Source organism: Embiotoca jacksoni, unplaced genomic scaffold (assembly GCF_022577435.1).
Source record: "Embiotoca jacksoni isolate LCO1_2020_lvr unplaced genomic scaffold, fEmbJac1.0.p SCAF_5, whole genome shotgun sequence".
Classification (NCBI taxonomy): domain Eukaryota; kingdom Metazoa; phylum Chordata; class Actinopteri; family Embiotocidae; genus Embiotoca; species Embiotoca jacksoni.
In genome coordinates, this window is record NW_027185403.1 from 8,560,159 (window position 1) to 8,585,026 (window position 24,868).

Below are 24,868 nucleotides of genomic sequence, written 5' to 3' on the forward strand. Positions count from 1 at the left end.
GACATCCAGGACTTTATTTTATTTATTTTTTTGCTAACTTTCTGTCTCTCCATGAAATCCCCCGGCTCGGCTAAGACATGTCAACAACAGACCAGACACTAAATGCCACGCAGAAGAAATGCGACATACAAAGACCACCATTGCCTCTTTGCGGGTGTTTGTCGTGCTAGAGAGCGACCAAACAACTGACACAGAGAGGCTGTCACCGCAGGACAAAATACATGTACACATGTCCTCAGGGCATGACAGCCGCGCAAAATCAAAGACGCGGGATGTTAATATCTGATAGTTAGCGCTGTGGGCTAAACAGTATAAAAGACATTGAGGTCAATGGGTTGCATGCAGTCTCTATAGTGCAAAGTAGTTGTGTCTATTTTCACTGTCTCCTTCTCTGTGGACAGTTTTAACCACTGGAGTATTCTCTTCATCATCACAGGCAGAACACAATCAGCGAACCTACTTTCTGCTTTTGCCCTTTGTATTTTAAAAGAAATTCTTTTTAAAAGCCAAAGAGGAGTTGCTAGATTTGCCACCAAATAAATGAAAGCAGAAATGAGTTTCCAAGACCAACTGGTTTGATTGTCTTGTGATGAAAACATTATATTTAGATCAAATAAAAAACAATGACACTTAACTGAAACAAATATATAATTAGCAAGACTAAGACAAATTATTTTTAGGAAGTAGGCACGGCCATTACTATGATCAGTAATTCAAATGTGAATGCAATTCCTCAGCATATAACTGAACAGAATGTAACCAAAAACTAATTATAATTAGTGCTGGGTGTTGCTCAAAAATCGTCTATATTGGTGCTGACACCTTGACTTCAATAGTGCTTCCTAAACAATACTTTTTCTTTCATTCTTAAACTCGTTTAATTTTTAAAAATTCATTTTTCCATGAAATCAAAAAGGAAATTACATTATGGTACAAATATTTCATTTTCATGCGGTTTGAAGTGTTGGTGTGTTTGTGGGGTCGGGTTGTTTTTTTGTTTCAGCAAAAATTTTAAGATGGCCCCTAACTAGCTCACATGCTGTCTATTGGTAGATGCTAGGTAGCCGGCTGGTCACAGAGAAGCCTCCAAGCGTGTGGCCAAAATTATTTTTTTCAAAATTATGAAATAAGGCGTTCCAATGTAAGATTTATTTAAGTTGAAACTGGTTTGTTTCATCGAACTGGGTGGGTCGCATGTTCTGGAAAAACATTTAAAACGTGTTTGATAGTATCGAAGCAGTTCAGTTGATGACACAAAAGTATCAAAGTTCAATAACCAGCCATAGAAACAATTGTATTTGCACTGACATAATGTTGAATATCACCACACATCTTTACCATGTGTTACAATGCCACAACAATGCGTGATACTGTCTGCAATGCCAGTTAATGGTGTTTGTGGGAGAGACAGAGCTTTTATGATGAGACAGCATGAAGATTATTTGGTCTGACAGGGAAACTGTAATGAATAGTTTGGTTCATTTAGAGTGCCGATACAAACAACAGCGAAATGAGGCATTTTCTATCCTGGAGTAATGAAGTCACGAGAGCAACAGTTATTTTAGGTATCAAAGTATCTTAAGTATCAGAAATGTTTGTCACTTCTACCTGATGCTTTTTTTTTTTCTGCAGATTTTGAAGTATGATCTGTTTTTTTATTGCATTATTTATGGGCTTAACTTTACGCCCCCCCCCCCCCCCCACACACCCCCCACCCCCATTTTACCCACTCTCAGTCTCTCTCCCTCCATGAGTCTATCTGTATCTGTCGCTCTCTCTGATGTGATTTTTAGTTGACAATGTCTGCACTCAACACACCCCAAATAAAGTGCGTAGTGACAGACATTAACACAAGCCACTGAGTACCTCCGTGATTTTAGTGCGAGTGTATCTGTCAGCCGGGGCCTGGAGGAGTAAAAAGCATATATCTGAACTTTCAGCGACTGGTGTTTGGGTGGAGGATTGTGACAGTCAACATCAAAACAGTAAAAGTAAAGCTGTGATTTATTGAATGTGCTGCTTGTGTCTGCTTTCATGTTTGCCGGTGATACATTATATGACTTTTTTTTTCTGCTTTCGAGAACATGGCGATGCGGATGAATTAAACATGTTAAGCAGGAACAGGTCTTTCTCTGAAAGCCTTACCCCTTTCACGATAACCCCTTTTTAGACATTCAGTGGACTTATCACAGCGTATAAATAGGACAGAATTCATTATTCAGGGGAGGTTTCAGTGAAAAATTAATAGTTGTCCCCGGAGGAGGGTCTATGGCGCTTTGGAAAAGGAAAACCTTTAAAGTGTACATGCTCAGGGGGATGTGGAGAGAGTCTGCCCCTCATATTAAAACCTTTACCATGCTACACAACACATTGATATTGCAAATGTAACTTTGCTCATCACTAATGACTGTGACTAATACCGTATAGACTCTGCATTCATGCCTAAGCTGTCTGCAAAATATTTTGAAGTCGGGGAAAGAAAAGGAAGGAGAAAAAGGGATAGCGTGAGTGTCTGCCTCTGATACTGACACCTCATACAGATTACACATTTTCAGGATTGCCTAGTAGGACAAAACACCCGGACTTGAGCTGTTGACATCTGAAGAGAGACTCCTTTTCTGTGACCGCACTGAATGATTTTCACTTGGAAATACCTCGCTGTACAATAAACCAACATCCTAGAAAAACACAACAAAACCTGTACATAAGGTCCTCCTCTCAGCACTGTCATATAAGAGATTACAATTTTCACCCTGCTCTGAAATCATGCTGCCGCTGGTGCTGAGTTGTTTTCAGCCTGCCAGTTATCAGTTGAAAGATGGGCTTCACGATGCCTTTGTATCCACTTCCTATCTGCCTGGCCATGGAGGCAATAACAGTAATGTATGGCTAAGGGAAAACAGAGCTAATCATCAATGACTGCAAGATATATAGCATATACACTGGCACCTTGTTTATTACCCTCTCTTTTCCTCCTGCTGTATCCGTCGGCTATACGGGCAGGCCGGCAGATCCAAGAGCTTCTTCAATGTTAATTTGATTCATTCTTGTTTTCCATAATAATTGGGGGCAATGGGTCAGTGTGATGAATTTGCTTGTTACATGACACGGGGATGTAGCACGTTCCCCTGCTCTACAGTTCGTCTCTCCAGTCTCTTTTCCACCATGCGAAACGGGGGCCTCATTTTGTTTTTTATTAGCCATTTTCTGAAAATATCCAGCGGTTACTGGCTCCTAAAGCAACAGGTTTAATTCTTTGAGGACTTGCTTATGCTTCAAATCAGCGTCTACTTTGATTTTAAAAGGAAAGCCAAGAGTGTTACAAGTGACATTTACATTTTTAGATCAAAGTCATTTCCTAAAAATCATGATTGTTTAGATAGTATTCCTGCTGGAATAATCCAATCTTCTTGCAAACATCAGACTGCTTTGTCAGGTCCCACTTAATCAGCCAGTTTTCCTTTCTGTCTTAATCCTTCTAAAATATTTTCTTTTCATTCTGCGCTTTGTTATTTTCGTTTCACAGACCTCACATTATCTACACCCCTATGGAAATATTAAGACATTCATCTATGTGCAATGAATTTTAAGATGGATTCCAATTTTTTTTTTTTGTCTAATAAATATACATTTATGTATTGCTTCCTTGTCAGTAACAGCACACCTGTACAGTATATCTGCAGTATCATTCAGCGCCTGCACAAGTACAGATTTACAAAAACAGAGAATTCATTTCTTGCCTTGTATAAGATTTGTAAACTGGGAGAATCAGTGTGTGTGTGTGTGTGAGGTGGGGGGGTGGGGGGCTGTACGGCGGTTGGACCGACATGATTGTGTTTCTACCCCCCATAGAAACTGTGTGCCTCCTCCTCTGTGTGTCATTGTGGTGATGAGCGCTGATTGCAGATTGTTATGGTGTTTGCACCTCTCATCTATCTGGCCCATGCTGGGTATTTGGCCAGGCCTGATTGTGTTGATGGTGACACCGGCATCCTCCTCCTCGGGTGGGGAGGCCCAATAGTGGTCCAGACATAATGAAGGAGATGTAATCAACCAATGTCACACACAAAAAGTCGAGTGTAAGAAAACTGTTTCTGTGTTTCTACCCTCCCAACTGTGCTCTCTGTTGATGGAAATCACACAATGGTGCTTGTTGGAGTCGTTTTTTGGGGGGGCTTTTTGTAAACATTTTATGTTGGGGTTAAATCAAAATTTGAGGTGTTTTTGTTCTACCCTTGACACAGGTGATGTGCAGATAAAGGAATTTACATTGAATTAAGTCTACATTTGGTGTCTTGTATATTCTCAATGGCGAAATGGGTGCTTCAACCTACAACATACTTTTAATCAATGGCAACAAAAAGAAAGAAGCAAGGGTTTGGCACATGGTTGTTCGAGAGATCCTTTCTCCCTTTGTGCACTTTGTCCTCTCTCTGTGCTTTGTTATTTGTTTTGGTGTTCTAATCTCTGCCAAGTCAATAATATTCTTTGTTGTCTGAAATTGTGTGTCGGGAACAAAAAGGCCTCCTCCTTTTGTTGAAAGTACCTGTCTGTGACTTTTCACTCTCTCTCAGACTCCCAGATAAAGTAATCATTAGATGTTGTTTTCTGCCTGCAATTACTTTCCGTTACAATGGGTCAAACACTTGGAAAGCAAAAGGGGTCGAGAGAAGACAAGGCTAGATGGATTACAGGCGAGGAACTGTATAGGTCCCGCAAGTGCTGATAAATACGTACGTGGCTCAGAGACTCGCCGTTGTCAGCAGCGTCTCGGTAAATGCATCAAAAGTAATTAGTCTAGAGTATATATGGACAACCTTGCTCCCTTCTTATCTGCGTCACATTGTCTTGCTTAAAAAAAGGTCATTCATTACATCCAGTGCTATTTGTTCTAAGAAGTAAAAAAGCAACAGCTCCCCCATTTCTTATATCTGGCTTTGTATCACTGCTAGACAGAACTGCTCTGCAATTTATGTTTCAACGGACAAATCCACTGCGCCCTTATAACTCATTACCATTCATCGGTATGCAGGTCTTTGACCTTATTGCCACTGATGAGAATGATCAGCAGATGAATACAGGTCATAGAGATTTTTCTATTGCTCTATTACACATCCTACGATAAAACCTTGTTTAAATACCATTTAAAAGAGGCCTTGACAAGCTGTTTACCTCAGCACATCTTCTTATAGATCTTAACACACGTCATCCTCCAACACAACACCGCTGACCTCTGTGTCATAGCTGATCTGCCTTCCAAAGCGCACGCCAAGTTTTTATTGCTACAATGGAATATTTACTTCCTCCTCCGTGCCCTTGGCCGCAGTGACAATGACAGCTCTTACTGCCTTCACCAGGGATTATGCTGTACCTCCTCCTGATACAAGTAGAGAAAACCAAATAGCATTGGAGCCTGCCATGCAGCGAAATGTTCGTTTTCAGACTGATTGCCATAGATACAAGCTTTCTCCAGAGAAGTCGGAGACCTTATCTAAGAGCTTGCATATCCTTATTTCCTTATTAAAGTAATATATATTCAGGATTTGTAAATGTGCCGTATAATCCTCATTCCTTCAGAAACCAGTCTCTTCTGAGTTTGTAGCATCTTGAATACAACATGAGTTCATATATGAGTACACATCATCAAAACTATGAATCAGTCACAAGTGTGCATCATAAATACAATCCGCGAGAAAGCAGGGAGGGTGGTGAGATGCATCAAGCATGTAAGTGGGCTGCCTTGTATTTGTAATTCTAAAAGTGAGACGTTTGTCTCCTTCAAAATGATGATTGCCAGAGCTGTGATGAAAGTAATGTCATCTCTCCTTTTCAGTGCATCACCAAGGGGTTTTAAGAGCGCTATTATTATTAATGACCATCCATTTGCTTATCCAGATTGTACGTTTGGAGTGGGCATAAGGCCGAGTGAAGTGATAAAGTCTGGGTAATTACAAACCCAATTATTTCTACTGAGATTCTATTTATTTGAAAGAATCTCTCATATTCTTGTATTACTGTCTTTTGGTCTCCCACCAGAGACAAGACACGTGCTTGTGTACTCATGTCTTTTTTTTTCCCTTTCCTTCTCTTTCTCATTGCCTCCATATCACACAAGAACACATAATGTGATAACAATAATAATATTTTTGCACATTTAATAGTTGCATTACCGCTATTACTCCAGGACGGTTCCACAACTCTTGATGAAAGGCAAGCGTTCCATTTTATAAGCCTCTTGCTTTTTCTGCCACTATTAAACCTGTTGATCCCACATTAACTGACACTGAGAGGGCCAGAGTGCTGAGTGAGATTGCTTTGGGTGGTGAAAGGCTTATTTGCTAAACACTTACATTGTGGCACATGTATGAATGTTTCACATTTTGTGTATGCTATGCGAGTAGGAAAAAATGCCCTCTGTAGTCATTGCAGTGCATAAAAACAGCTATGTTGCACAGTGAAAGCCCATGTTTCAAAAATATTAACAATAAATTCATACAGATGGGCTGGATTTACAAAATAGACCATTTAAAATGTCGATGCTGGCAGATGTGACACATAGATTACAACAAAATATACAAGATAATTTCATTATGGCTATGACCATGCATGCTCACACGGAGGTAGTGCGCAGGATGTGATCCTGTGACAATGCACGAGTTTGATGCAGAGAGGCGTGCAAGTTTCAGGCAAGAAAAAAAGACTTCACCAATTAACACTGTAGGATGAGTCAGAGGCCTCCACCTTCCTGATGGCTGTTCGAAGAATTTAATGTCCTAGATGCATGCAATTATCCTTTTAATTAGCAATAATGAGTTTGTGCATGCTGAAATAATGAGTTGAATCGTGATATGTGTGCAGACCTTAATGTGAAGCTCATCAAGATGTAACAAGCTCTGTCAGTAAATACCATCAACTGTCATGTTAAATATCTCGTACTATTGTACTGAGAAGCCCCAATAAGCTGGCTAATATGCATCATAGCTGCGTGTGTGTGTGTGTGTGTGTGTGTGTGTGTGTGTGTGTGTGTGTGTGTGTGTGTGTGCGTGCGTGCGTGCGTGCGTGCGTGCGTGCGTGCGTGTGTGTGTGCTTCTGCCAGTCACAACGTGTATCTGCATTAGCGGATTTCAAGGCCATCACGGAAAAAGAAAAAACTGAGACCTAATGGAGATCATATGTAGGCACAAAATGCCAACATTGCAGTTGTCTAGTTAGTAAAGTAGCACATGAACAACCTCATGAGACTGAGGCATGCACTGTTTCCAATGGATACATTAAATCGTTACGACATTAGATGCCGAAATGTAACCAATTATCTTCATGCGGCATACTGTGTACAATAACCTCTCCATTAGCAAGCAGCAGCATGGGTCCCAAAAATTCAATTACTGCTCATTATTTCGGCATTATAAGGTATTTTAATACCAGAACAGAATTGGCCGTACACACAGCAAATGTCACCAGCATAGGCCTAATCTTAAATTTACCACTGCATGGGGGTGAAGTGCTTTAAATCTGAACATGGATTTGTTCTATGAGATGGTTCATTACTAAAGGTATACCTAAAAGGTCATCACTATCAGTGTATGACCTGCATGCCAGCTGTCCTGAACATTACAAAATGTGTTTGAACAGAGGCCGGACTAAATAAAGTGAACAACTGTGTGCTATAATCCAATCCAACACAATAGACTTGCTATTTTTAAAGGATGTTTTATCAAGCTCCAAAAAACTTGTATTTAACTTTTACGTTACATAGGGCTGGTTTTCATTCAAAATGTCTTGATATCAGTGCTGATACCATGATTTTGATAACAGTTCTTGAACCATACTTTTTTATGATATCAATCTTAGGAAATCCATTTTAGAAAAAAAACGTATTTTACATTACACATTACAAATCTTGAATTTTCATGGAGTGTAACCCAGGTTTTTTTCTGTGGCTACAATTAAAAGATGTCCTCAAAACGGCTCACATGGACGCTATCACAAGATGCTCCAATTTACTGATGTTCCCCAAATGGTAACAGAAGGCGCTAGTGAGCCAGCCGTGCAGATAAGGGTCAAGCAACTCAGACAGGTGAGGGCCAAAAAGGAGTTTGTAAAGAGTGCAAATAGATATTCTAATGTCAAATTTACCAACCTAAGTTGAAACTGAGTGACTTTATCAACCTGGGCGGGCCTCCCAAATAGAGACTACAATTAGTGAATGCTGTGGCGCACTGACACTGATGAGAAATACTCTGGCGTAAACGTAGCAAAAGTTCTGAGTTTGTCGGATGTAGCCCATTTAACAAAATGTGGTACCAAATAACAAGGCATTTTTCCAAAGTAGATAGTACTGAGGCAATTCGGTCAGTGCCGTAAAAGCATTGTCGTTTGGTACCCATCCCCACTTACTGGACTACAATAGATTGAATGGTGTTGATGTGATATTGGTGCCGATCTTTTTCCTTGCCTACAACAACCACAAACAGAAAAACTGCCTCAACAAAAAAGTATATATACATATCTCAGTATGTTGTGAAGACCTGGGCATTTAAGAGAGAGAGAGAGAGAGAGAGAGAGAGAGAGAGAGAGAGAGGGAGATAGACAGAGACAGACAGACAGACAGACAGACGGGCTGACAGACGGGCTGACAGACAGATGGACTTTATTGATCCTGCAAGGGGAAATTTTTCAATTGACTTAAATGAAAAAATATTAAAAGGCATTCCGGTTCTTCTGTCCAGCCACATTAAATTTCTAAATTAAAAGACTTCAAGTACTTCCATCACAGAGCCCCATTTGCACTGTAAAACCAGCCTCGTGGCCAAACAAATTTCAAGCTGTAATTTGTTTGATTTTTTTGGGGGGTAAAAAGCTTTCTGGGTAATGCTTTTGCATGCCACCCAGCATTCTCATACCTCTCTCTTACACATGGTCAAAGTTTATACATGCTGTAATGTTTGACCGCATGAATGTAAGGTCAGCTGAAGGTGGATGCGGCTGTGGCTGGCCAAAAGATGTGTTGATGTTGCAGAACAAGATTGCTGTAGGCCACCGCTGGTATTGACCTTGTGCATGGCCATAAGATCAACTAGAAAACCTAGAACTGTGATACAGCGTCTGGAAATACACGACAAGACCACGGATAACAGATTACCGAATGACGAAAGCAGTCAAATTAGCTCGCAGGCTCTTTTGACTCAGAACATGAACCAAACGTTATTTAATTTTCTCAGTCAGCAGCAGGCAGTTATTTGAGGCGATTGCAGTTGAACTTTTATTAGATGTTCAGTTGACTCTACAAAGCAACTAAACAGGTATCAGAGTTATTTTTCAACCACATCACTACATCTCAGAAAAGATGAATCATCTCAGATGAGAACAGTAAGTCTGATCTTGCTCGTGCTGTCTATTACACCCCATTGTTTGCCATTATCCCCACTTGTCTGCCATTCAAATTTCCTTGAAGGGAACGCAGAAAAGAATGTTCGCGGCATCAGGGGATCTGTGGCGTCAGTGATGTGTGATTTCTAGCGAAAGCTCCGTGGGGTACAGTTGTTTCCCCTGAATACAAAAGACAGCGGCATCACAAGCAGGCTGCAGCACACCTCTAGCTGACGAAAGCAGCACGAGCTGTCAGCGACATCACTCACGCCGTGCTCCCACCCTCCCAAACCCGCCACCGCCTTTCCAAATTATCCCACCGGAATTGAAAATAGTACAGCCCCGTGTCTTTTGGAGAGGCTGGTTGGAAAATATCTCATGCAAAATTTGTAGGTATTGAAAGCTGTTGACATAGAAGTGCTACGTGTTCAAGCTGTGTAGAGTCGCAATGCCACAGATAACCTGTCATTTGTAAAGCAGCCGATGTTAAAGACAGCTTCACCTCCAGCTGTATGAATCAATGAACTTTAAGGAAGAAGGACAAAATCCCACAAACACAAGAGACATTGGTCTCTGTGTCTGGGTGCTAATTGCATTAACTCATCAAAAACATCAGCACCCCGAAAAGCTATCGCATCAACAGCAGAAAACACTTGGAGAGAGATTGAGTCCGGGCGCGACCGAGACTTGGCTCGGCCCTATTGTGCCAGCTCAGAGAATGAGAAAGCAGCATCCATTTTTGCCTTAATGAAGTTAGTGACCCTCTGAAAGGTGACACATTTACCGCCCAGGGGATTTATACACTCCTGCTCCACAGCTCCAGTTCAATATGGAGAGGACAGATTTGACTTCACGTGAGCACTCCAAATATATCCTCGCAATTTATACCAGGCGATTCATTTTCAGACACTGCTCTCGTAATTAAAGTTGACGCTGTGATATTCAATCCAAGGTAGCACAGAGATTCGGGGCAAAAAAAGGATGTTCACTGAGCCGTTGTGCACTAATCTACGTAGTTTGGTGAGGCTGGACTGGTATCGCTACCATAACACAATCAGAGTATTAATTTTCATTTTGTTGATATAGAACAAATAAACAGGGTAGTGGGAAGATTTGCAGATTTTTTTTTTGTGGAAGAGAAGTACACCGAGCACGCAGAGCTGTGTGTGAAGAAAAGAGTCGTTCCAGTGTACCAGGGTCTAAGGTTACTTAATTATTTATAGCATTCTTACTTATGCAAATACGCTAAATAATTTCTACATGACAGCTTGAAGCTGAGGCCTAGAGGAGCAATGTGATGTTTGAATGAGGACCCCTCTTTCTTTTGCATGGCCTAGGAAACATAACACTGCGGGCTGCGGGTTGCCTTGGTGCATACTGTTTTACATTCTAATTATCTGGCATGACAAGCTTTATTGCTGAGGCTCAATGCTGAGGCCTCATCCCAGACTCATTCCACATGTGATGTCAGTGCCGAGATAATGAGATAAGATAGTTTGAGTGCTTGGCCTTGCCCACTCGCCTTCTTTTTTTCCCCCTCTTTCTTCCCTCCCACGTCTGCAACCAAAATTCTGGCACAATAGGTAATATTGTACTTATTATGCTAAGAATGCTCACAAGATCCTGGGACAATACGCTGTTTTTTCCAGCACTCGCTGTGTATGAATTTTCTTATATGACTAGATTTTGAGTTTCTGAAAGATCAAACGGTTTGACGGTGTCACATTGACAGCGATTAAAATAAACAATGCTTTGTTAAGACGTTCATTAAATATTTAATACAGTAAAGCCAATCCGAGACACAAACAGCAAGACATATTTTTTCCAACTCTAATTAAGCTACAGGGAATTCATTGCATATTGTAGGTAAACAGACAGAGTCATGGGAATACCAATGGAAATTAAATGCTCTGCTGGTGTTTTTCTCATTACAAGATGAAATGAAACATTTATCACTGACTTTCATTTCACTAAAAGGCTGACATTTTGTGGGTCAACCACTGATAAGACGACAACTTTCTTCTGTTTGCATTATGATTCATGAGTTCATTCCAGGCTTTTCCGTCACCCCGGAAAAAATCACTGCATTCCAGCTGCACTTTCTCTATGTTCTGACCTGTTGTATTAACTCTGTTGTTTTCTTTCTCTTTTTTTCTCTGTTCTTTTTACAGCCATCGAGGTAAACCTGCAGAAAGCCTTGGCTGAGGCCTCTGAGACCTGTACCCAGGAGTGTCTAATACTGGGCCACTCCGACAGCTGCTGGATGCCCCCAGCCCTGGCCCAGTTCCAGGGTCCTGGTAGCAACAGCCCCACCTCCACCCCTACCACCGCCGGCATCACCGCCACCCTCACCTCTTTTGGCTTCCAGCAGAGCTGTGCCCGGGGAGTAAAAGCTAACATGGGCAGCATGGGGGTCATGGATGGCCGCCATACCCTGGGCAGGTCTGTGCCCAAAAAAGATGAACTGGACAAAGGGATCAACCGGCCGCAGTTCTACAACACCCTGGATAGACACTGCAGTAGTAAGAAGGAGGACCCCGTTAAGGTCATCCCCCTGGCGAGCTTCTCTTCTCCCGGGCAGCAGACGCCCACTGGCGGGGGCAGCAGCTCTTTCTTACACGAGCACCAGTTGTAATAGCAAAAGACACCTCTTCATTGGCCTGACATACATGTGACTCCATCCATAGACGACTTTATGACTAGTATGTATGCGTACGTGTGGAGGTATGCATAATTTGAATAACTATGACCAACTCAAGCTCAGTTTTACTAATGAAGACATCTGACAATGGATTAGATCGTGATGATGCTATTCAGAAAAAAAATCACATGGAATTAATCTGACAGCTTCAGCATTTGTAAGGAAATGTAAGGCTTGGCATAGCGGACCCATTTATGATAAATAAAAGGTAGTTCTATACCAAAGTAGATCCGTCACAGAAAAAAAAAAAAAAAAGAGAATTTTGCTTTCAGTCTGGTGATGTTTGCTTAGTGATAAGAGAGGGCACTTTCCACGTTAAGCTCCCTGGGCCCAGCTTAGTGGATCTGTATCCTAAAAAGATCATTTTCCTCGCGCAAATGCAAATGCAAATGCAGTACTTTGTGTTGAGTGAGCTAAATTGGGCTAAATGTTAATTATGAGCTCTGGGTGGATGGCATTTCTGTTCAAGTTGTAGTGAAGTATTGCTCTGTATAACACGTTACACAAACTCTTTTGGTGGTGGGAAGATGTTTCTTTTGTATGCCTGAACGTGTTTCAGAAGTCTATTTTGGTCAGGGGACTGCAGAAGGATAAAAAAAAGAAAAAAAAAAGAAAAGAAAAGAAAATGTCTACAAAGCATAACTAGGCCAATGGTAGACAGCACTGCATCTTCATCTTTTGCATTTTACATTTTCACCATGGATCAGTACACAAAATAAAAACACAGAGAAAAGAAAAAAAAACAAACAAAAAAAAACATTGTGCACACACAAATGCGTACCCATGATGTATACCATATGGCGATTGCTCCATCTCTGCCAACTCCATTAAGAAAATGTTCACTCCTAGCATTATCTCAGTAGCTTAGCCTTGAAAGGGTGCAGACAGATGCGATTTTGGAAATGTAGCCTTTGTTTTCTTCCCTTTGTTTCTATTTCTCACATTTTGCTGCTCAGAAACATTCACATAACAGCTTTGGAGCCAATTATGAAATTCTCAGTCTAATTACTTTGATGTGTGATCTCAGTAGCGACCCTTATTGTGGTTAGGAGGTTTCTCTACCCGGCAACATGCTCTGCACGTACAGGGACAGTGAAAAGGTGACAAAGCTCAGCTCAAAAATAGCAGCTTTATACTTTTCCTCTATTCCCATATTATTGACACCTATGTCCCTATCATTAATTACTATCATGTGCTTTCATACAGCTAAGATAGGCTGCAAAGTTTCTACTATCAGTTTTTACTAGGTGTTGACACTGGAATAATCGGCCAGGGTGCAAAAGTTTCTTTCAGGCCCTGAGTCCAACTGAATTATTGATGTTAATGCTATTTTTGAAGTTAACATAAGAACAAACATTGGCGCTATTTGAAAGGCATTCCCTGCAGGCTGTCCCTCACATGGTTCCATAAACACCCTGCATCACTGCCGGGCTGTATAAATTGTACTGATGATAATAACTACTTCGGACTAACTTGCTGCTATAACAGATTGGGTGCAGTATAATCTATTGCTACAGAAATAAGTGACTTTGCTGATATCCATTTTTCTTTCCAGTAACATCCAAGCCAGGTGTCCACATCATCAGGTATATGATTCATGCGATTCATTTTCTCGTACCATCTTGCAAATTGGGGACAGGCCTAAATCTATAATGCAACATGGTTTTCTCAAGGGAAGGCGCAAGGCAAATCGTGTTTGTATGCTCTTTGCTGCCACACCTATTCTCTCAGATCAGGACTCTTATCATTACAAAGAGGATTTATCTGAGACTCAGTGAAATGATCACTTAAAGGAACAGAGTGTCAAGGACGAGGAAAGGAGCAATTCAATTTCACCTCAGTCAATTATGAAAATGAATATAATTCAAAACAGGCAACTTAAATAAACCCTCCTATAAACATCCATTGATGAAAATGTCCCTGTTTGGAAATCCAATTTCAACTCATTTACTAATACTTTTTTTCCCCACTATCACTTTTCATCTTATTTCCTTGTTAGGACAGGCATGCATCACAAAGATGGTACGTACAATACATTTTTAATCAAAAGGAGCACATATCAAAGGGAACATACATCAGGATGTCATGGAAAATTGGAAATGTATCACTCTGCCAAACACAGATCCAACACTTGACTGATATTATGTCATCAAAAAGTTGCCTCGAAATCCTCAAGCCTTTTCAGTCTCTGTCTGCACTTATGTGAATAAGTAGGGGAAACAAATTCTTGGTTGAAGGTTTCCAGTGAAACTAAAAATGTAAAATAACAATCAGGTTTTTTAAGAAGCTTTCCTATTCTTTAACCACGATAAGTATAGACATTGTCTGCTGGTGGAGGGTGTAAAAATCTGACACAGAAAACCGTAAAATGAAGGGAGAGTGTATCTATGGAATAAGTATGGCATAATACACTGTCACACTGAAATAAAAATGTGAGTATTAAAATTACTCTATCCAATCACACGTGTACAGTAAGCACAATATTACCTATTTGTAACCCTCACTGTGTTTTAACTTACTCTGCCTACATAACTCCTATGTACTGTAATGTTTCAGCAGCTGCATTAATTGAAAGACAACTTCTAGAGGGAATAGTATAATAACTGCATGAATGTACACCAGTAGGATATTGCTTTTGATACTAATATGAGCTTTTCATTTCTTTCCTTTTTTTTAAATTTTATACTTGGGTCCATTTTGTTTTACCATATGTCCTTTCAGAATAAAAGTAGTGGTGTTTTATTTATTTATTTTTTAAAACAAGGAGCATACCATATGAATGTCCATTATTAATACTATTATTTTTAGATAAGGTTTCTCTGATTAAATACGCTCTCTGTATCAAAAGTTTTCATCTTTAAAAAAAAAAAAAAAAGCATACAGTGAAAAAGACTAAATGTTGAGTGGTCACAGGTTTTCACTTTGCATGATTCTGCTCTCACCCTTATTTTCATATTGTTCTAATTCCCTCTGCCCTAATGATAGAAATGGATAAGATACTATACATACAACTGGAGATTCCTTTTTATTTTCAGATATTTTCTACTCAAAATGTGTGTCATGATAACCATGTCAACCCGTGTCATTATTTGCATGAACTGTTTGGACTTCCACGAGGCATTCAAGTGACTACGTGGTTCATGCATCCATCGTTAGAATCAGTGTCAGTATTGGTGTTTACGCTGTTTTTCTGTCTTATGGAACAAAAGTAATGTTACGCAGAGTACACATTCAAACCTTGTGAAGTGTGCGTACCACTTATGCCTCTACACACACACAAATATCCAATATCTATACTGTCAGGTAAACTGGATTTTAAACTGTACATAGCAGTACCCCTAATAACTAGTAGTAATGGTTAAAAACTGGAAAGACACATACAGTAAAGACTAAAGGCTACAGACTAAATACTGGAATTCACAATGTTCATAAAAAGGAAAAAGGGAAAACAAAAGAAGTGATGAGATGACAATCTCTGTTGTAATGTAAATGGGTACATATGCATAATATTGATGAGAGTATGTTTGAATGTGTTTATAGGTCCTCCTGTATGTGTGTGAGCAAGAGTGTGTGTGTGTCCCCTTGCACGTATGCGTGTGTGTGTGTTTATGTATGTGTGTATACTGGCATGCACCTTGCCAGAGTATTTTATGTACACAAATGTATCTTGTACAAAAAACTACATCAAAATATGATATAAGACCTAAATATATGCTTGTAAATTAGTCATCAGTGAGTCAGGTCAAGTTTGCTTTGAGAGAAGGCTTTGATGCTTGCCAGCAAATCTGTATTGGTCAGTTAAAGCTTTACAGTCTGTGTTGTCATGCCTTTGTAAGATATCCCATTTAAATCTATGAAAAAAATGAAAAAAATGACCTTCCATATGGTGAAATGATTTTTCTTGTCATTGAATTTTACTTGAGCCATTAAATATTGAGTCCTCAAAGAACGCATCGATCATGCTTGTCTTTCTCTGTAAATTACTGTTTGATTAGGTTTTTTGGAGAGCTTTTTTGTTGTATCAGTGACAGATGTGACGTGAGAGCACACTGTCACCGTATTCCCATTATGACAATTAAAAGCTAATGATAGAAGACCCATCAAATGGGATGTGGCATTTCACCTTCATCATTTCTGGAAATTAACCCAGCTCAGGAAACAGTTCAACCTATGACATATAGTGTACGTGCAGAAAAAAAAAAAACACAATCTTTATTAAACATGGTAGAGAACACCGATATAAAGCAAACCAGACGCTGTCTGCACCAAGCTTACATGATTTTATTAGTTCAATGGTTTGACATGGCTTGACAAGGTCTTTGTCAGGCAAAAATAAAAAAAAATTGTGACCTTGCAGGTCAAAAAGTTGCAACAATGTACTCAGGAGCTTGGAAATTTTCGAGTGTGGACAGGCTCTCTTACTCTTTTATTGCTGGTTTTTGTGCCGTACCCAAATTGGGTACACTCCAGAGGATTAAGCAGCTTAATGACACGGTATTGTTACAAATCTCTTCTAAAGCAGCTGGGAGTTAAATACTCTTTTCATGATGTGATTTGATTTTTTTTTTTTTCATAAATTTATATTACTGACAACTTGCTATACATATGTTTTTGCTATAACTGCCACAAAACAAGATTGCCTCTATGTCATAAAGGAAAACTTATAGTTTTCTTTTGTAGAATGGTCTTTTATGGAGGGGCATCAAACTAAACCCATGGTGGGTCTTTGTAGATAATAATACATTCACATAACATCAGAGAGTTGGGTTATAACACTCTGCTCATGGTAAGCACCTGTAAGTGTCTGAAATGCAAATAAACATGGACACCTAAGTCAATAATTTAAGGCAACCCCATCATTTAGGGTTGCCAGAAACAACCTGCAAAGACAACAGAGACATACTACTGTCATAATTTTGATATGACAACATTCTGCTTTTGGTTTCTATGCACTCATGAGGGAAATATCTGGAGCTTTGGCTGCTAATTATTACACTATATTCACCAGCTAGTTTTTTTTCACTGAAAACAGCTGTCTGATGCGATAATGGTAAGTGCAACGAGACTGAACTGAAACAGCGATTTGTGGACTGGAAAACCAAAATAAGGAGCTGGAAGCCACTAAAAAAAAAGCACAGCACAGTCCATGGGGAATAGAGGTGATAATTTCCTATAAGATCATTAACAACTCCCTACAATTATGCATGTGATCCACTATTAAAATTAAGATATTGATAATAGCTACATTAAATGTAAGTTGAAACCACGAGTTCATTTCCCTTGCTATCACCCAAAACCGTGAACATGGTATCTAGCTACAATTCTGCTTAATTGTGGAGGAGGTGTGCCATCCACAATGTATACAGAAGCCCTAATCTATGCTCTGGATTTAGGGAGCTCCATGTTTTTCTAAAAAAACGTTTTATCCAGACTACTCCAAGATGTTTTAACACTGTATAAGTTCCAAAGAATTTAGACAGAAACACAAACTGCTGATTTTTCATCGATATTGTAAGACAAACTCTTCAGTTATGTCCATAAATGTACCATATGCAGTATTTAGATATTTCAAACATATGATGTGCTATCTTCAAGGTCTAAATGGCACTTTGATTGGGGTTTTTTTTGGGCAGAGCACTCGATCAAATCTTACATTTTTGCATTTGTTACAAGATCATAAGGTTGCTTCTATACTCATTATTTTGGGCATGATTACCATATCAGCAAGACTGATGGAACCACTTTCAGAGGAAAATCAGTAGAACACCAAATTTGAGCCTTTCGGTTCTATAGTGTCAAGAAGTGAATGTTAGTTTGAAGTTACAATCTTGAATATCTAAGTTCCATTCTCTCTCACGGCCCCTATGGCCAAAAGCAGCTGTGTTTTTTAGCTTCACTTCAACGTGATCCAAACAGTATTGCCTATGTGTTATCGGTTAGTTTGCATTTGCAGAGCGAGCCCGTTGAGCCACGCCCATCCTTTCTGGGGAAACAGCCCATATGGGTGATGGGAAACGCATCACTAACTGTGCACCACTTGGGATTTATCCTGGAAATGGCCACAGCACATTCAGTTTGTAATACTGCAAATGTAAGGGTTTTCAACAGTGGAGCACAGGCTCAACCACCATTGCTACCTCATTCAGTGACAGATACTGACTTTGCAGACATTTGTTTTAAACTAAAATATTAGAGACTATTACTTTAGTCCAGGAGTATCAATAATATATGTTCATACATGTGCTGTGGTTGTTCAAAATTACATATTTGTTTTACTTTGGATTCCCTGTGCATCATCATCTCTCAGCACCAAAAGGCTGTCAGTTCCACCTGTAGCCATTCGCCCTCATACCCAGTATAAACGCAAAAAATGTTTTTTTCATGGCTGGTAATACACCAACATTACATATGTGTTTATTCATCAGTCCTTTCATGTAACCATCTAATCCATGTATCCCCCTCTCCATCTATCCATCCATGAGCACTTTGATGCCCCAAAGGCGAACTCAGCCACAGCCGCAACCATCCCCTGGGGCGATGTATCCTACCTGAGGCCCTTTTGGCTTAATGCTTTATCCACTGTTCTTTTATGAATAGATACAAGCCCTCGGAGAGGAAACCTCAGGCACACAGTATAGTCCAGGGGTTGATTTTTACAACAACAGGACATGACAGGATCTCTCGGCACTGACTCCTAACTTGTGTGACACAAAGAGCTGTGTCATGTTGCTTGTAACACTCCAAAGCCTTGCTGGACTGTCATCTTGCAGCATCTTCAGCATATGTTCAGTCCCCAATCTCCTTAAGAGAGCTGGCTGTGACCTGCCCCATTAGTTTTCCATGGTAATTGGCTAATAATGAGACAGTGACAGTCCCGGGGACGTCTGCACTGTCAAAACACATACACCAATCTGCATTTCCAGTAATTACTGCATATTTGAACAGAAAGAAGTTTGTGATCGTAACGGCATGCGCTGTGCTTGCCACGCACACACACACACTCCGTCCCCATCTGCTAACAAGCCCAACTTATTGTAAGCCTACTTAGTTCTCAAGGTGTCGTCTGTTGAAGTGTCAGGAGAACATATAGAGATTGTCAAACAGTACACTCATTTCAAATTGTAATTAAACTGGCCATCAGGTACCTAGAGGCTGTTTAGTCAACAGCAGGGTACTAATTACTATAAGATGACCTTTGGAATAATATCTGGTGAATAATTCATAGTTGAGAAAATTGCTTCGGAGACATGCCAACGACATTCAAGGGACGGCCGAGTGTACACACACTCAAAGATTTCAGCCTGGCCATGAAAATGAGGTCAGCAGATGGATACAAACTGGATTTTTGTATGAGAAAACCAGATGAGTCGCGATAAGCCCAGAAAGACAAAATTAAACTTGTGTGTACAGAAAGATGAATGATGGAGACCAGAAAACAGACTGACTCATGTAAACGTAATAGAAAGGATTTTGGAGAGGGAGGATAGCCTGTCCTTAAGGGTGGCTTAAGGGCCAATGTTATTGGGCTGTGCAAGTTGACACTTCTTTATAGTGGACCCAACTCTGCTGACTGTGAAATATAAGGCTTCTTCTATTATGATACAAGAAACAAACCATATTTTTAATTCAATCAGATCTCGCAGCATGCAATGAACTGCTTACAGAAACACAATGGATATTATTTTCTATTTAACCTGATCATTACCTGATCATTATCCGACCCCACTGAGAAAATATTATCTCCAGCAGGACATAAAGTAGATAATTCAACTGGAGGAATTTCTAGATGTAACATAAAAAAGAGGGGAAATAAGATGAAATATAAAATGAAAAACACAAAAAGAGAAAGAGAGACAAGGCAGTGATAACACATCTCAAAAGATTAATCCGCCTGCAGTGACTTTCAAAAGCACTAGCAGCATCTACTCCCTCATGCTTCAAATGTTTCTGTGGGGTATTCTGCACAGAGAGGGCAGAGGTCCTGAAGAGTTTCTTTTCCATCTCTGCTCAAACTTTGGGGACACTTTGCAGAAATTACTCCTGGGACCTTGCAAAAAAAACCTCCTCTCCGCATTTCTGTGTGACATAAATACCTAAACAGCGGTAAAACTAGACCTCGGAGCTCCACCAACATGCAGCACTGTGGTGACCAAAAATGAATCTGGGTGGCTAAATTAATATCTTTCAGAAGCTAAAAAGGAATTGCATTGCTTTTTTTTTTTTTTTTTGTCTTCCAGAGTTACAGCATCTCTATTAGTGAAGCAGTCAATGAATTGAGCATCTCGACACTGATGTTAATTGGCCAGGTCCTCTGATTAACCACATTCAATATGATCTCAGTTGAGTATTTATGGGTTGTTTTGAAAGAGGGTCAGACACAGGGCTCTTTCATTGCCATCATAGAGGACCCATATGATTTGTCAAAATTTGGGGTAATTGGTAGTAATTAACAACGACCTTGTTCTCTTGGACATTAGAGAACTGTACCCATGCCAGAGCCCCCCACACATACACACCCCTGCCATTAGAGAGCAATTACTGATAGGAGACACGAGACCATATAGCAAGATAAAATGTGCGCAGCTGTGTGTCTTCAAAAGTACACATTGTACATTTCTGAAAACCTGATGAGAGGAGATTTGCAATCAATCACGCGTTATTCGAGAATGTACCAAAGTCCGTGGATTTTGTTGTCATTCACCGCGATCGTAGTATCTGCAGTGGGCTGGTATGCTCTCATCTTACTCAGCCCCTTCTTGGCTTTTTTTTTTTTTTAAAGGATTTTTTTTTTTAGAATCACTTTTTTTTTTCTTCTCTTTTGGTTTGGCAGTCGCCATGCTAACTTGGTCCTCTGTTTACTTCACACAAATTCTTGTTAGACAGACAAACAAAACACTTGCTGTGAGCCATGTATTCCCTGCTGGGAATTAGAAGTTGCAGTCAAGGGCGCAGGTTTGCACTTGGAAGGGTAGGATCATCCCCGCCAAGATTTTGGGAGGACAGAAAGTTTAAGTGAAGGCATTCACATTATCTCTGGAGTGAAGTCATGCCCTATACTCCCAGAGACAACGTTTCCAAGACGACCAATGAAGACATGCTAGCATTTGATGGGCTGAAAGGGAGAGGGGGGCTTTGTGATGAGTCACGTCAAATGAAAATGTTGTACTTACTGCCAGACACGGAGGAGGGGCCAGCTGATCAGTGTGCTGACAACAGTATGTTATAAGGGCTGTCAGGCCCGTACATCACCGGATGAAAATTGTTTTCCAAATGCCTCACTTTCCTCTACTGTCTGCACTGCACTGTCCACTTCACATAATGTGTCCATGCCAGAAGCACTATTAACATGACATTGTGAAGCTTGTTTTAGTTATTTAAACTTACTGCAGTATGTTCTCCATTTACGTGTAGCTAATTAGCATGCTAACATTTGCTAACCACAGCTGATGTTGATGCGTACGTTATACCCCTTCATAACAGAGGACCAACCAGGGCTATACCCACACTGTTTTGGGTTTGAAAGGGTCAATCCGCATTGTCCAATTTTCACGAGTCGGCCTTTTGAGGTGGATCGGAAAAGCGAGAATAGCACCTTGCAGGTTGCCTTGTTGTGGGCAGGGTGTAGGATTCATCCACTGGGGTGGCAATCCATCTGAAAGGGTTTGATATTTTAGCCTGGAGCAAAGTGTTGGACCATAGACCAACACAACTACAATGTTAGCATGGTTAAAAAGCTGTTTAAGTTTGTTACTTTAAATTCATTAACGGCAACTACCGTTCGCTCTCTTTCTCTTTTTTTTTGTTTTGTTTTTGCTGCCTCGGTAAAAGACGATGCATGTACAGCGTTGGTTTGCCCGGCAGGTAATAAAAAGGCACCAAGCTCATATCATGCCCTTTTCACAGTAAGGAAGTACATCAGTAAAACTGCTTTTATTGCGAGTTCTTTCTGCAAATCTAAAGACAGTATCACAGGGCAGCCACTATGCCTGACAAGCCTGTTCATGTTCAGCACACACGCAGCTTTCCTGCAGTTAAGGCACCAAGTCCCTGAAGCTCTTCCTCCATGGAGTTTATTGTCAGACTCTATCCGATGGTAGGATGCCTCTCCCTCCTCTTTGAAATCCCGAAGATCAAACAAAACAACAGTGTTGACTCTGAGTGTGTTGTGTTTGTGGTTTGAATATATAATCAATTTCCATGGTTAGAGGTTTTATTTGTTGTTGCATTGTTGCTAGATTAATAAATTGATAATGAGTTAATATAGCTTACTAAACTGTTTACTTTGCTTATGTGATCTGTCTGTTTATCTATCTATCATATTGTGTTTACATTTATGTAATTGGTGAGGGGTCAACTAGCCATAATAAAATACTACAGTGTGTTTGGAAAATTCAACTTCAACTTCCTGAATGTCAATCAGCCAGATGACATAGACATATACAGTAGATGGATCGAAAGACTGTTTCTCTGTGTGCAAGTAAAGCATAAATATGCAACAACAACAAAAGCAATAAAACAGACAACGTGGTGCAAATATGGGTCCACAGTGCAAAAGTTCAGAGTTCAGCATCCTGACAGCCTCTTGGGCGAAGCTGTTCCTCAGTCTGCAGGAGCACAGAGGCTGTGGTACCTCCTCCCAGAAGGCAGGAGGTTGAAGAGGCTGTGTCAGTGATGGGTTGAGTCTCTCACCATGCTGACTGCTTTGCGGGTAAGGCGGATATTGTAGATGTCCAGGAGGGAGGGGAGTGCAGAACCAATGATCCTACCAGCTGCCTTCACTGTGCGCTGCAGGGTCTTGCGGTTGGAGGCGCTGCAGCTCCCAAGTCCACACAGTGATGCAGCTGGTCAGGATGCTCTTGATGGAGCCTCGGTAGAAGGAGCACATGATGGGTGTTGGGGCTCCTGCTCTCTTTAATTTGCGGCGGCAGTAGAGGCGCTGCTGGGATTTCTTGGCCAGTGATGCATTATTGTTTGTCCAGGAGAGATCCTCGATGATGTTCACACCCAGAAATTTGATGCTGCTTGCCCGCTCCGCAGCAGAACCGTTGATGGTCAGGGGGGGGGGGGGGGGGTGTCGGGTGAGGGTTCTCCTGAAGTCTATAACAATCTCCTTTGTTTTTGTCACGTTGAGGGAGAGATTGTTATCCCTGCACCACATGGCCAATCACCTCATTCCTGTAGTTTGCCTCATCGTTGTTGCGGATGAAACCCACCACAGTCGTGTCATCCGCAAACTTTACGATGTGATTGGTGCTGTATAGTTGCTGCACGGTCATGAGTTAGCAGTGTGAAGAGCAGGGGGCTGAGCACACATCCTTGGGGAGCTCCCGTGCTCAATGAGATGGTTTCTGATGTATTGTTGCCAACCCATACTGCTTGGGGTCTGTCAGTGAGAAAGTCCAGCAACCAATTACAGAGAGAAGAGCTCAAGCCCAGCCAGTCCAGTTTCCATATTAACTGCTGAGGGATGATGGTGTTGAATGCTGAACTAAAATCAATGCACAACATTCTCACTAAGGATTCGCTCGTGTCCAGGTGGGTGAGGGCTGAGTGGAGGGCAGAGGGGACTGAATCCTCGGTGGACCGGTTGGCTCGATATGCAAATTGATACGGTCCAGAGAGGAAGGGAGGGTGGATTTTATTTGCTGCATGACTAGTCTTTCAAAGCCCTTCATGACGGTGGAGGTTAGTGCAACAGGGCTGTAGTCATTAAAGCAGGATGGGGATGACTTCTTTGACAGCGGTATGACGGTGGTGACTTTGAAGCACGAGGGGACAACAGCCTGGCTCAGAGAGGTGTTAAAGATGTCTGTCTGGACATTCTTGAGCTCCTCTTCACATTCTTTCAGCACACGACCAGGTATGTTGTCAGGACCAGCTGCCTTGCGGGCATTGATCTTGGGGAGTGTGCTCTTCACGCTGGCTGGAGAAAGGCACACGACCTGGTCGTGAGGTGGTCAGAGAGGCCGAGGTGTGGGAGGGGTGGAGCCTTGTAAGCTCCTTTAAGGGTCGTGTAGACCGGGTCCAGTGTATTGTTGTATATGTTGGAAAATCAACGTGCTGGTATATTTTTGGAAGCAAAGTCTTAAGGTCTGCGTGGTTGAAATCCCAGGCGAGAATGAGAAGTCCTTCTGGGTGAGCTATCTGTTGTTCACTGATGGCCTGATGCAGTTCACTGAGTGCCTCATTCCTGTCCTTGTTGTTGGGGCTGTGGGGGGGATGTACACCGCGACCACCACAATGGCTGTGAATTCTCTCGGCAGGTAGAAAGATTGGCATTTTACAAACATAAACTCCGCCAGCGGTGAGCATTGTCTGCAAGCAACCACAGCATCTCGACACCAAGCGTCATTAACGTAGACAGAGTCCGCCACCGCGAATCTTTCCTGCAGCTGAGGTTCTGTCCACCCGGTGGCATGTTAGCCGGTCAAGATCAATGGCAGAGTCCGGGATGTTGTCATTTAGCCATGTCTCAGTGAATACATAAACACAGCATTCTCTAATGTGCCATTGGGTAGACCTCAAAAGACGTATTTGATCCATTTTGCTGTCTAAGGAGCGTACATTTGCGAGGAGAATGGTTGGGATAGCCGGCGTGTAGGGTCTAGCTGCCAGCCTAGCCCGGATGCCTCCTCGCTTACTCCTTTTTTGCTTGCTTTCACGCCGCTTACGGCGCCTCCACTTCAGGGGGGGAGCAGCAGCTGAGGCCGTTGGAATGGGGGACTGGCGAAGTAGTCCAAGGATCTGAAGTTCCTCTGCTTGTGTGGTTCCCAAGATGCAATAAGTCCCATTTCTGTC

General features: G+C 41.2%; 1 protein-coding gene across 2 annotated transcripts in view; it reads left to right on the top strand.

Annotated features, from left to right (window-relative positions):
• The window catches only part of pcdh11 (protocadherin 11), a 128,072-nt gene extending 112,053 nt beyond the window's left edge, over positions 1 to 16,019 (top strand). For both annotated transcript variants that reach the window (XM_069171903.1, XM_069171904.1), the window contains one exon: positions 11,541 to 16,019. In XM_069171903.1, coding sequence (XP_069028004.1) covers positions 11,541 to 12,004 — 464 coding nt within the window. In that variant the 3' untranslated portion in view covers positions 12,005 to 16,019. The remainder of the gene's footprint in view (positions 1 to 11,540) is intronic.
• Positions 16,020 to 24,868: the final 8,849 nt, after the last annotated feature.